Source organism: Heptranchias perlo, chromosome 23, assembly GCF_035084215.1.
Source record: "Heptranchias perlo isolate sHepPer1 chromosome 23, sHepPer1.hap1, whole genome shotgun sequence".
NCBI classification, from domain to species: Eukaryota; Metazoa; Chordata; class Chondrichthyes; order Hexanchiformes; family Hexanchidae; genus Heptranchias; species Heptranchias perlo.
The window spans coordinates 48,813,986-48,827,449 of NC_090347.1; the positions used below are offsets into that span (position 1 = coordinate 48,813,986).

The following is a 13,464-nucleotide window of genomic DNA, read 5'->3' on the forward strand; positions in this document are numbered from 1 at the left end:
AATAGACTGGCGGCAAACATGAAAGGGAATCCAGAAGTTTTCTATAGGCATTTAAACAGTAAACAGGTAGTAAGAGGGGGGGTGGGGCCGATTAGGGATCATAAAGGAGATCTACTCATGGAGGCAGAGGGCGTGGCTGAGGTACTAAGTGAATACTTTACATCTGCCTTTACCAAGGAAGAAGATGCTGCCAGAGCCTCAGATACTGGATGGGCGAAAAATTGATAAAGAAGAGGTACTTGAAAGGCTGGCTGTATTGAAGTAGATCAGTCACCCGGTCCGGATGGGATGCATCCTGGGTTGATGAGGGAAGTAAGGGTGGAAATTGTGGAGGTACTGGCCATAAAAAAAAGAGGATAGCATGCTGGAAATCCCAAGAAAACTTATATTGAATTGCGGACAGGGACTCGATAAAATTAATATAAGTAAAGCAACAGTAATGAAGAAAATAATAGCACTAAAGAGTGACAAATCCCCAGGACCAGATGGTTTCCATCCCAGGGATTTAAAGGAAGTAGGTGAGCACATTGCAGATGCCCTAACTATAATCTTTCAAAGTTCTCTAGATTCAGGAACTGTCCCTCTAGATTGGAAAATTGCACATGTCACTCCGCTTTTTAAGACAGGAAAGAGAGGGAAACCAGGGAATTATAGACCAGTTAGCCTAACATCTGTTGTGGGGAAATTGCTGGAGTCTACAATTAAGGATAGGGTGACTGAACACCTCGAGAATTTTCAGTTAATCAGAGAGAACCAGCATGGATTTGTGAAAGGTAGGTCGTGCCTGACAAACCTGATTGAATTTTTTGAAGAGGTGACTAAAACAGTGGACAGGGGAATGTCAATGGATGTTATTTATATGGACTTCCAGAAGGCATTTGATAAGGTCCCACATAAGAGACTGTTAGCTAAGATAGAAGCCCATGGAATTGAGGGAAAAGTACGGACTTGGTTAGGAAGTTGGCTGAGCGAAAGGCAACAGAGAGTAGGGATAATGGGTAGGTACTCACATTGGCAGGATGTGACTAGTGGAGTCCCGCAGGGATCTGTCTTGGGGCGTCAATTATTCACAATATTTATTAACGACTTAGATGATGGTATAGAAAGTCTCATATCTAAGTTTGCTGATGACACAAAGATTGGTGGCATTGTAAGCAGTGTAGATGAAAACATAAAATTACAAAGGGATATTGATAGATTAGGTGAATGGGCAAAACTGTGGCAAATGGAATTCAATGTAGACAAATGTGAGGTCATCCACTTTGGATCAAAAAAGGACAGAACAGGGTACTTTCTAAATGGTAAAAGGTTAAAAACTGTGGATGTCCAAAGGGACTTAGGGGTTCAGGTACATAGATCATTGAAGTGTCATGAACAGATGCAGAAAATAATCAATAAGGCTAATGGAATGCTGGCCTTTATATCTAGAGGACTAGAGTACAAGGGGGCAGAAGTTATGCTGCAGCTATACAAAACCCTGGTTAGACCGCACCTGGAGTACTGTGAGCAGTTCTGGGCACCGCACCTTCGGAAGGACATATTGGCCTTGGAGGGAGTGCAGCGTAGGTTTACTAGAATGATACCCGGACTTCAAGGGTTAAGTTCCGAGGAGAGATTACACAAATTGGGGTTGTATTCTCTAGAGTTTCGAAGGTTAAGGGGTGATCTGATCGAAGTTTATAAGATATTAAGGGGAACGGATAGGGTGGATAGAGAGAAACTATTTCCGCTGGTTGGGGATTTTAGGAGTTGGGGGCACAGTCTAAAAATTAGAGCCAGACCTTTCAGGAGCGAGATTAGAAAACATTTCTACACACAAAGGGTTGTAGAAGTTTGGAACTCTCCCGCAAACGGCAATTGATACTAGCTCAATTGCTAAATTTAAATGTGAGATCGATAGCTTTTTGGCAACCAAAGGTATAAAGGGATATGGGCCAAAGGCAGGTATATGGAGTTAGATCACAGATCAGCCATGATCTTAACAAATGGTGGAGCAGGCACGAGGGGCTGAATGGCCGACTCCAGTTCCTATGTTCCTATAGTCTTCCAAACATCCTTAGATATGGGGGTGGTGCCAGAGGACTGGAGAATTGCAAATGTTACACCCTTGTTCAAAAAAGGGTGTAAGGATAAACCCAGCAACTACAGGCCAGTCAGTTTAATCTCAGTGGTGGGGAAACTTTTAGAAACGATAATCCGGGACAGAATTAACAGTCACTTGGACGAGTGTGGATTGATTAGGGAAAGCCAGCACGGATTTGTTAAAGGCAAATCATGTTTAATTAACTTGATAGAGTTTTCTGATGAGGTAACAGAGAGGGTCGATGAGGGCAATGCAATTGATGTGGTGTATATGGACTTTCAAAAGGCGTTTGATAAAGTGCCGCACGATAGGCTTAGCATCAAGATTGCGACCCATGGAATAAAGGGGACAGTAGAAACATGGATACAGAACTGGCGAAGTAACAGGAAACAGAGAGTAGCGGTGAACGGTTGTTTTTCGGACTGGAGGGAGGTGTACAGTGGTGTTCCCCAGGGGTCGGTGCTGGGACCACTGCTTTTCTTGATATATATTAATGACTTGGACTTGGGTGTACAGGGCACAAATATAAAATTGTGGTTTGACACACCAGCTGAAGAGATTCAGAACACCAGCTGGGAGAGGTTAGACACACGAGGGGGGTGAGGTTCGACACACGAGGGGGGAGAGGTTAGACACACGAGGGGGGAGAGGTTAGACACACGAGGGGGGAGAGGTTAGACACACGAGGGGGGAGAGGTTAGACACACGAGGGGGGAGAGGTTAGACACACGAGGGGGGGAGAGGTTAGAGACACGAGGGGGAGAGGTTAGAGACACGAGGGGGAGAGAGGTTAGAGACACGAGGGGGAGAGGTTGGACACACGAGGGGGGAGAGGTTAGAGACACGAGGGGGAGAGGTTAGAGACACGAGGGGGGAGAGGTTAGAGACACGAGGGGGAGAGGTTGGACACACGAGGGGGGAGAGGTTGGACACTCGACGGGGGAGAGGTTGGACACTCGACGGGGGAGAGGTTGGACACTCGACGGGGGAGAGGTTGGACACTCGAGGGGGGAGAGGTTGGACACCCGACGGGGGAGAGGTTGGACTCTCGAGGGGGGAGAGGTTGGACACACGAGGGGGGAGAGGTTGGACACTCGAGGGGGGAGAGGTTAGACACACGAGGGGGGAGAGGTTGGACACTCGAGGGGGGAGAGGTTGGACACTCGAGGGGGGAGAGGTTGGACACACCAGCTTTTGGAGGTTGTGAACACCTTCTTGGAGAGGTTGAAGTCACCAGCTGGTAGAGGTTAGAGACATCAGCTGGGAAAGGTTGGACACACCAGCAAGAACAGTTCTGACACACCAGCTGTGAGAAGTTAGGAACATCTGCTGGGAGAGGTTGGAAACACCAGTTGGGAGAGGGTATACACACCAGCATGGAGAGGTTAGACATACCAGCTCGGAGAGGTTAGACAGACCAGCATGGAGAGGTTAGACATACCAGCTGGGAGAGGTTAGTCAAATGGGATAGATTCAGAACAGATCTAGCAGCTCAAAACTGGGCATCCATGAGGCGCTGTGGGCCATCAGCAGCAGCAGTATTGTATTCCAGCACAATCTGTAACCTCATGGCCCGGCATATTCCTCACTCTACCATTACCAACAAGCCAGGGGATCAACCCTGGTTCAATGAGGAGTGTAGAAGAGCATGCCAGGAGCAGCACCAGGCGTACCGAAAAATGAGGTGCCAACCTGGTGAAGCTACAACTCAGGACGACATGCATGCTAAACAGCGGAAGCAACATGCTATAGACAGAGCTAAGCGATTCCACAACCAACAGATCAGATCAAAGATCTGCAGTCCTGCCACATCCAGTCGTGAATGGTGGTGGACAATTAAACAACTAACGGGAGGGGGAGGCTCTGTAAACCTCAATGATGGCGGAGTCCAGCACATGAGTGCAAAAGACAAGGCTGAAGCGTTTGCAACCATCTTCAGCCAGAAGTGCCGAGTGGATGATCCATCTCGGCCTCCTCCCGATATCCCCACCATCACAGTAGCCAGTCTTTGGCCAATTCAATTCACTCCAAGTGGTATCAAGAAACGGCTGAGTGCACTGGATACAGCAAAGGCTATGGGCCCCGACAACATCCCAGCTGTAGTGCTGAAGACTTGTGCTCCAGAACTAGCTGCGCCTCTAGCCAAACTGTTCCAGTACAGCTACAACACTGGCATCTACCCAACAATGTGGAAAATTGCCCAGGTATGTCCTGTCCACAAAAAGCAGGACAAATCCAATCCAGCCAATTACCGCCCCATCAGTCTACTCTCAATCATCAGCAAAGTGTGTACCATCCACAGGATGCACTGCAGCAACTTGCCAAGGCTTCTTCGACAGCACCTCCCAAACCCGCGACCTCTACCACCTAGAAGGACAAGAGCAGCAGGCACATGGGAACAACACCACCTGCACGTTCCCCTCCAAGTCACACACCATCCCGACTTGGAAATATATCGCCGTTCCTTCATTGTCGCTGGGTCAAAATCCTGGAACTCCCTTCCTAACAGCACTGTGGGAGAACCTTCACCTCACGGACTGCAGCGGTTCAAGAAGGCGGCTCACCACCACCTTCTCGAGGGCAATTAGGGATAGGCAATAAATGCCGGCCTCGCCAGCAACGCCCACATCCCATGAACGCATAAAAAAAAACAGCTGGGAGATGTTAGCAACACCAGCTGGCACAGTTTAGACACAACATCTGGAAGAGATTAGAGAAACCAGCTGGGAAAGGTTACAAACACCAGCTGGGAGAGCTTGGAAAGTTCAGCTGGGAAAGGGGAGACACACCAGCTGGGAGAGATAAACACACCTGCTGGGAGAGGTTAGACACACCAGCTGGCAGAGGTTAGACACACCAACTGGGAGAGGTTAGACACACCAACTGGGAGAGGTTAGACACACCAGCTGGCAGAGGTTAGACACACCAACTGGGAGAGGTTAGACACACCAACTGGGAGAGGTTAGACACACCAACTGGGAGAGGTTAGACACACCAACTGGGAGAGGTTAGACACACCAACTGGGAGAGGTTAGACACACCAGCTGGCAGAGGTTAGACACACCAACTGGGAGAGGTTAGACACACCAGCTGGCAGAGGTTAGACACACCAACTGGGAGAGGTTAGACACACCAACTGGGAGAGGTTAGACACACCAACTGGGAGAGGTTAGACACACCAGCTGGCAGAGGTTAGACACACCAACTGGGAGAGGTTAGACACACCAGCTGGGAGAGGTTGGACACACGAGGGGGTTGAGGTTAGACACACGATGGTGGAGAGGTGAGACACTCGAGGGGGGTGAGGTTAGACACACGAGGGGGGGGAGAGGTTAGACACTCGGCGGAGGGAGAGGTTAGACACACGAGGGGGTGAGGTTAGACACACGAGGGGGTGAGGTTAGACACTCGGCGGGGGGAGAGGTTAGACACACGAGGGGGTGAGGTTAGACACTCGAGGGGGTGAGGTTAGACACTCGAGGGGGGTGAGGTTAGACACACGAGGGGGTGAGGTTAGACACTCGAGGGGGGTGAGGTTAGACACACGAGGGGGTGAGGTTAGACACTCGAGGGGGTGAGGTTAGACACTCGAGGGGGGTGAGGTTAGACACACGAGGGGGTTGAGGTGAGACACACGAGGGGGTTGAGGTTAGACACTCGAGGGGGTGAGGTTAGACACACGAGGGGGTTGAGGTTAGACACTCGAGGGGGTGAGGTTAGACACACGAGGGGGTTGAGGTGAGACACACGAGGGGGTTGAGGTTAGACACTCGAGGGGGTGAGGTTAGACACACGAGGGGGTTGAGGTTAGACACTCGAGGGGGTTGAGGTTAGACACACGAGGGGGTTGAGGTTAGACACTCGAGGGGGGTGAGGTTAGACACTCGAGGGGGGTGAGGTTAGACACTCGAGGGGGGTGAGGTTAGACACTCGAGGGGGGTGAGGTTAGACACTCGAGGGGGGTGAGGTTAGACACTCGAGGGGGGTGAGGTTGGACACACGAGGGGGGTGAGGTTAGACACACGAGGGGGTGAGGTTGGACACACGAGGGGGTGAGGTTGGACACACGAGGGGGGTGAGGTTAGACACACGAGGGGGTTGAGGTTAGACACTCGAGGGGGGAGAGGTTAGACACTCGAGGGGGGAGAGGTTAGACACTCGAGGGGGGAGAGGTTAGACACACGAGGGGGTTGAGGTTAGACACACGAGGGGGTGAGGTTGGACACACGAGGGGGTGAGGTTGGACACACGAGGGGGGTGAGGTTAGACACTCGAGGGGGTTGAGGTTAGACACTCGAGGGGGGAGAGGTTAGACACTCGAGGGGGGAGAGGTTAGACACACGAGGGGGTTGAGGTTAGACACTCGAGGGGGGTGAGGTTAGACACACGAGGGGGTTGAGGTTAGACACTCGAGGGGGGAGAGGTTAGACACTCGAGGGGGGTGAGGTTAGACACTCGAGGGGGGAGAGGTTAGACACACGAGGGGTGTGAGGTTAGACACTCGAGGGGGGTGAGGTTAGGCACTCGAGGGGGTGAGGTTAGACACTCGAGGGGGTGAGGTTAGACACTCGAGGGGGGTGAGGTTAGACACTCGAGGGGGTGAGTTTAGACACTCGAGGGGGGTGAGGTTAGACACTCGAGGGGGGAGAGGTTAGACACTCGAGGGGGTTGAGGTTAGACACACGAGGGGGTGAGGTTAGACACTCGAGGGGGGAGAGGTTAGACACTCGAGGGGGTGAGGTTAGACACTCGAGGGGGGTGAGGTTAGACACTCGAGGGGGTGAGGTTAGACACATGAGGGGGAGAGGTTAGAGACACGAGGGGGGGTGAGGTTAGACACTCGAGGGGGGTGAGGTTAGACACTCGAGGGGGTGAGGTTAGACACTCGAGGGGGGTGAGGTTAGACACTCGAGGGGGGTGAGGTTAGACACTCGAGGGGGTGAGGTTAGACACATGAGGGGGAGAGGTTAGAGACACGAGGGGGGAGAGGTTAGACACTCGAGGGGGGTGAGGTTAGACACTCGAGGGGGTGAGGTTAGACACTCGAGGGGGTGAGTTTAGACACTCGAGGGGTGTGAGGTTCCCCCCCTCCCCTCGGTTTCCTCCAATCACTGGTTCTGGTCACTGTCCGTGCCCCTCGTTGAGCTGATTACCTCTCACTCAGGTTCACTTGCTTCCTGCAGGGCACGGTGTTTCGGACACAAGCTCCATTTTCAGGATCCACTTCCTCCACGATCACAAACGGCCTTTCCTCCAAAGTTGCCACAGTTAAATGGCCAGTGTCGGAAACAGGCTGCTGGAATGTTCCGTACCTTGGCCACACTGGATATTTCATCCTGATCAGACCATCTTCCCATTTCCCAACCTGGACAAAAGAGAGGTCTGTTTACAATTCACTCCCTGTCACTCACACAAACAACGGAACTGAAATCAGGGCCAGCGCACTGACAGACAATCGATCAACTCAATCATTTTCAGGCGATGGTGAGGGAGCTTGTTGACATTTTAACCGATACTTTGTCAGTTGCATTAAATTGGCAGAGATTCCTGAGAATTCCATCATGTTTTTATATTTCATGTCCTCCCTCCGATCCGAGATCGGTAACTTCTCCTTAAGATGTATTTCTTCTCTTTCCTTCTCCTTCCTCCCTCAACCTTCCTTCTTTTTCTCAGTTATTTACATGATTATAATTCTTTTTCTTCTTCTTAACTCCTAGAGATAAAGCTGTCACAGCACTGAAAAAGTGAGAGAGAAAGAGGCAGAGACAGAGAGAGAAAGAGAGAGCAACAGAGAGAGAGAGAGAGAGACAGTGAGCAACAGAGAGAGAGAGACAGAGAGAGAGAGAGAGAAAGAGAGAGCAACAGAGAGAGAGAGAGACAGAGAGAGAGAGACAGTGAGCAACAGAGAGAGAGAGAGACAGAGAGAGAGAGAGAGAAAGAGAGAGCAACAGAGAGAGAGAGAGACAGAGAGAGAGAGACAGTGAGCAACAGAGAGAGAGAGAGACAGAGAGAGAGAGAGAGACAGTGAGCAACAGAGAGAGAGACAGAGAGACAGAGAGAGAGACAGAGTGAGCAACAGAGAGAGAGAGACAGAGAGAGAGAGAGAGACAGAGTGAGCAACAGAGAGAGAGAGAGCAACAGAGAGAGAGAGACAGAGTGAGCAACAGAGAGAGAGACAGAGAGAGAGACAGAGAGAGCAACAGGGAGAGAGAGATGGAGCGTGACAGAGTAAGACAGAGAAAGTGAAACAGGTAAAGGCAGAGACAGAGACCTAGAGTGAGATACAGAGTTGGAGACAGAGAGAGAAACAGAGACACTGAAAGAGAGAGAGTGACAGTGAGACATCGAAAGAGAGAGACAGATAGACAGAGAGAGAAAGAGAGAGAGACATAGACTGAGACAGAGAGATATCGAGAGAGACACACATACAGGTACATAAACAAAACCAGTGACAGAGAAAGACAGAAAGAGAGAGACACAGGGACAGAGTGAGATAGAGAGGCAGAGAGAGACAGAGAGACAGACAGAGAGAGAGACAGAGGCCCCGATATTAGCGGGGAGGTGGGATGGCAGCAGGGGGGTGAATGGGTTTGTGGGTAACCCGCCCAGTAACATCCGTCTGTTCCCCACGCGATCGCGGGTAAATTGAAGCCAATTACCGTGGTTTCCGGGTTTCCCGTTGTCAACCTGCGCAGCGGGCGGACTGCGGACCCCCATCACAGGCTGTCAGCTGGAGGAGATCTATTTAAAGGGGCAGTCCTCCAATGGCTGCTCCTGGAGCAAACACCCAAACAGCACAATGGAGCAGCCCAGGGGAAAGGCTGCTCCTAGATTCAGCGATGCCTCACTCCAGGTCCTACTGGATGGGGTGAGGAGGAGGAGGGATGTCTTTTACCCTGTGGACGGGAGGAGGTGGCCTGTCTCTGTCACCAAGAAGGCCTGGCTCGAGGTGGCAGAGGAGGTCACCAGCAGCAGCAACATCTCCCACACCTGGATCCAGTGCAGGAAGTGCTTCAATGACCTAACCAGGTCAGTCAAAGTGAGTAAACTTACTCATTCTCCTACACTCCGTCTTCCACATCACCGCCCCCACCCCCCATCTCACTCTACACTGCCCACACAACTCCATCACATCACTCCTCACACCCACTCAAAGCTCATCCTCAACTTACCTGCACTTCCTCACCTCCCCAGTACTCACCCCACCACGACCACTCAACCCAATCCTCATACAATCTCATGACTCTGCCTCATACTCACCCTCTGATGCATTTCTTTCACGGTCAGTCTCACCCAAACCAATGCATTCATCGGTTGGCCACGTCACCATCACTCACTCACGCCTCTCTACTTTCTCCCCGATAGGAGAAGAGAGCCCAGAATGCCGGGAGAGGGTGAGGACTGGATAGTCGTCCTCACAGACAGGGAGCAGGAGGCGCTGGAGCTGAGTCACACCCTCGAGTGTCTGTCCATCGGGAACACCGAGACTGGCACCCGACAAACGTCTGGTGACAGAACTTTAACATTCAGCACACACAATATCAATTGATGTTAACATGCCTTGCCATCTTCAGCACCTCAGTATGATCATCGCAACATGACACATCTGTGATCATGCTTAATATTGCCTTCTGTTCTCTTACAGGGCCTTCAGCGACTGCTTTGATGGTGGAGGGCGATTCAGAGGACCTGCCGGCCACTGAGGGGGCACCGTCACATCTGAGCGAGCCATCCACCAGCGCAGATACTCACACCTCGGTGGGTCCTCGTCCGTGGTTAGTTGGGGGTCACACATGGTGAGTTACCACACGTGTGAGCACGAGCAGACACTGGTGGCAGGGGCAGCTGTGGAGAGTCCACTCTTCTCCAGGCTCTGCTCAACTGGACACAGATGCTGAACAACATTCTGCCGCCTTAAACAGGCAGATACTCTGGCATTGGCCTTACAAGGCTTCACACATGTCCTCCAAACTGTTGTCCAGCAGGGTGGAAGGAGTGATGTGGGCCTGGCCCAGGGGAGGGATGATGGCGAAAGGGGACATGGAAGTGGGGACTCCACTCAAAGCGCTCCCACTCAACCAGTACCCACAATGCTGCCTCCTCTCCAGGTGGCCGAGTCTGCCCCTGCACAGGTGCAGGTGGGGCAGTCTGTGGAGGGGCCCTCACAGGCACCGAAACCCAGAGGGCGTAGACCCAAAGCATCTAATCGGTCAGGGCATGAACAGGAGCAACCTGTCACTACCTCTGGGGCAGCCGCAGGGGATGCACCACATAGGAGTAGTCGGAAGTGAAAGGTGAAGGTTTTGTGAGCACGAAGGGGATGCACAAGGGTGTTTGACGGTTGGTCATATTTTTTATTTATATTTGCTTTTTGTTAAACTCACATTAAATATTATTATTGTCCCCACTACTGTCACGTCTTGGCCATTCTTGACTGGCTTCTGTAATAAGTCCCTTTCATGAGGTTCACCATGAACACCCACACTTGATGCCACCCATTGGGTCACTCTACAGTGGGTGTGTGTGTAGTTTCAGGACTGTTTTGTGCAGGGAGGAGGGGGCTGGTGTGGACACTGCTCTGTCCAGGTGGTGAGGACTGGACTCTTCACACTGTCTGATGTTAGGAGAACCGTTCACATATCAGTGACTCCCTGACCTCACGAGCAGCCAGGTGAGCTGCTGTTCTGCCCATGGGTTGCTGCTCCTCCTCCTCCTCCTCCTCCTCCTCCTCCTCCTCTGCCTCCTCCTCCGCCTCCATGTGGGTAGCAGGTGTGGATGGGGCCTCCTCCAGCGGCACCCCTCTCTGTTGTGCCACATTGTGCCGGACACAACACACGACTATCACGTGTCCCACTCTGTCTGGTGCGTATTGAAGCTCTCCCCCAGAATGATCAAGGCACCTGAGGCACATCTTGAGCAGCCCTACAGCTGTTCAATTGTAGACCTGGTGGCGATGTGGCTGTCATTATATCGATGCTGTCGCTCAGTGATGGGGTTCCTCAGAGGTGTCATGAGCCACGTGTGCAGGGGGTGTCCCTTGTCCCCGAGGAGCCAGGCCTTGCAGGTGTTCAGTGCGTGGAAGAGGGGCGGGATGTTGGACTCCCGGAGGGTGAAGGAATCGTGGCAGCTGCCAGGGAATCTGGAGCACACGTGAAGGAATCTCTTGCGATGGTCACAGATGAGCTGAGTGTTGATGGAGTGATAGCCCTTCCTGTTGATGAACAGTCCTGGCTCGTGTGGAGGTGCTCGGATTGCTATCTGGGTGCAATCGATTACACCCTGTACCCGTGGGAAGCCAGACACAGCGTGGAATCCCACTGCTCTCTCCGTCTGGCTGAGGTCATCCCTGGGGAAGTTGACGTCGTGCGAGGCTCAGTGAAACAAGCCGTCGGTGACCTGCCTTATGCACCTGTGTGCAGACGACTGAGAGACCCCGGCGATGTCCCCAGTGGCACCCTGGAAGGATCCGGAGGTGAAGAAGTTGAGGGCAGTGGTGACTTTGACAGTGACAGGTGAGGAGATGCTGCTCGGGCCCAGCCGGGAGCAGCTCGGCATGAAGGAGGCTGCAGGTGTCTGCGACCACCTGGTGACTGACTGTGAGCCTCCGTATGCACTGCTCCTCAGAGAGGTCCAGGAAGCTGAGCCTCGGTCTGTAGACCCTGTGGCGAGGGTAGTGCCTCCTGCGACGTTGCTCTCTCTGTTGTTGCCCTCCGTGCTCTTGTGCAGGGGCCTGTGGTGCAGCACTGTGTTGTGGAGCTCCACGTGGCGGAGGTGGACGGTGTGCCTGGCGAGGCCGGTGATGTTGCTCGTCCTCGGATGAAGTGATGAATGCTGCCATGGGGCCCCCCATCCTAACTGTGTGAGATTGAGGGGGTCGGCAAAGTAGGTAAATGTGTTTGAACAGCAGAGTTTTGGGAGGAAAGTAAGAATTTTGATTGGAAACACAAAGGTGTTGCAGCCAAAACTTTGTCTGAAGTGACAGAGTGTCCTGCTGCAATAAATGAGGTTTTCCCCCCACCTGTCAAATAATCCTTTGTATCTCCCACTGGCTGCTGGTGAAACACGTCTGCTCCAACAGGGAGTGTTTCCCACAGCACCGGAAACACGCTGAGGATCCTTCAAAATCGCATCCCTGCCAAAATGTCTACTCAATCAAGTAGTTCAAGGACCTCAACTATCGGACAAACTGAAAATGATCATTGCACCGGCTTTAATTGCCAGGGGAGTCCCGCATTCAGGAACTGCGCGGGCGAGTCGAGCTCCGAACCTGCTCGGCATTTTACCGATTTTCGGAGCCCCTACGCACCTGCTCTGTCACCCAAAAATCGGCCCCAGAGTGAGACAGAGACAGAGACAGAGAGACATAGACAAAGAGAGAGAAATATATAGAGAGAGAGACAGAGAGAGAAGGAGAGAGAGACATAGGGAGTGACAGTGAGAGAGAGAGAGAGTGAGAGCGAGACAGAGAGATGGAGAGAGACAAAGAGAGAGAGCTAGAGCGAGAGAGACAGAGGGAGAGAGGGAGACAGAGATAGTGACAGAGAAAGAGAGACACAGAGAGAGATAGAGGCAGGGAAACAGAGCGAGTGATAGAGAGACAGAGGCAGAGAGAGAGACAGCGTGACAGAGAAAGACAGAGAGTGGCAGGGAGATTGGCAGATAGAGAGACAGAGATAGAGAGATAGATAGACAGAGACAGAGACAGAGATAGACAGAGAGAGAGGCATAGACTGAGACGAAGACAGACAGAGACAGAGAGTCAGAGAGAGAGACACACAGAGACAGAGAAGGAGATGCACAGAAAAAGAGACACAGAGACAGACAGACAGAGAGTGGCAGAGAGAGAGCATTAGAGGGAGAGACATAGAGCAAGAGACAGAGAGACAAAGACAGAGAGGAAGAAAGAGAGATAGATAGAGATAGAGATAGAGAGAGACAGACAGAGAGACTGAGAGAGACACAGATGCAGAGACAAAGACAGAGACAGACAGAGGTAGACACACAGAGAAAGAGACAGAGAGAGACAGTGACAGTAACAGATGAGTACATACAGAAACAAAGAGGCAGAGAGGGAGAGAGAGAGAGAGACGCAGACAGAAATGGGGTCAGAGAACGATAGAGGCAGAGACAGAGGGACAGAGGCATGGAGAGAGCGTCAGAGAGACACAGAGACATGGACAAAGAGAGACCTCGAGCAAGAGAGAGAGAGAGAGGTGAGAGGGAGACATAGACGGAGACGGAGATAGAAAGGGACAGAGACGGAGAGACAGAGAGAGACGTAAAGTAAAAGCCCATGGGATCCAAGGGAAAGTGGCTCGTTGGATCCAAGATTGGCTCAGTGGCAGGAAGCAAAGGGTAATGGTTGACGGGTATTTTTGCGA

The 13,464-nt window shown here is 52.0% G+C and overlaps 1 protein-coding gene across 1 annotated transcript in view; it reads right to left on the minus strand.

Annotated features, from left to right (window-relative positions):
* Positions 1-13,464, minus strand: part of LOC137341338 (glutamate receptor ionotropic, NMDA 2C-like) — a 707,538-nt gene that overhangs the window by 509,079 nt on the left and 184,995 nt on the right. Inside the window, exon 4 of the mRNA XM_068004462.1 lies at positions 7,237-7,448. Coding sequence (XP_067860563.1) covers positions 7,237-7,448 — 212 coding nt within the window. The remainder of the gene's footprint in view (positions 1-7,236; positions 7,449-13,464) is intronic.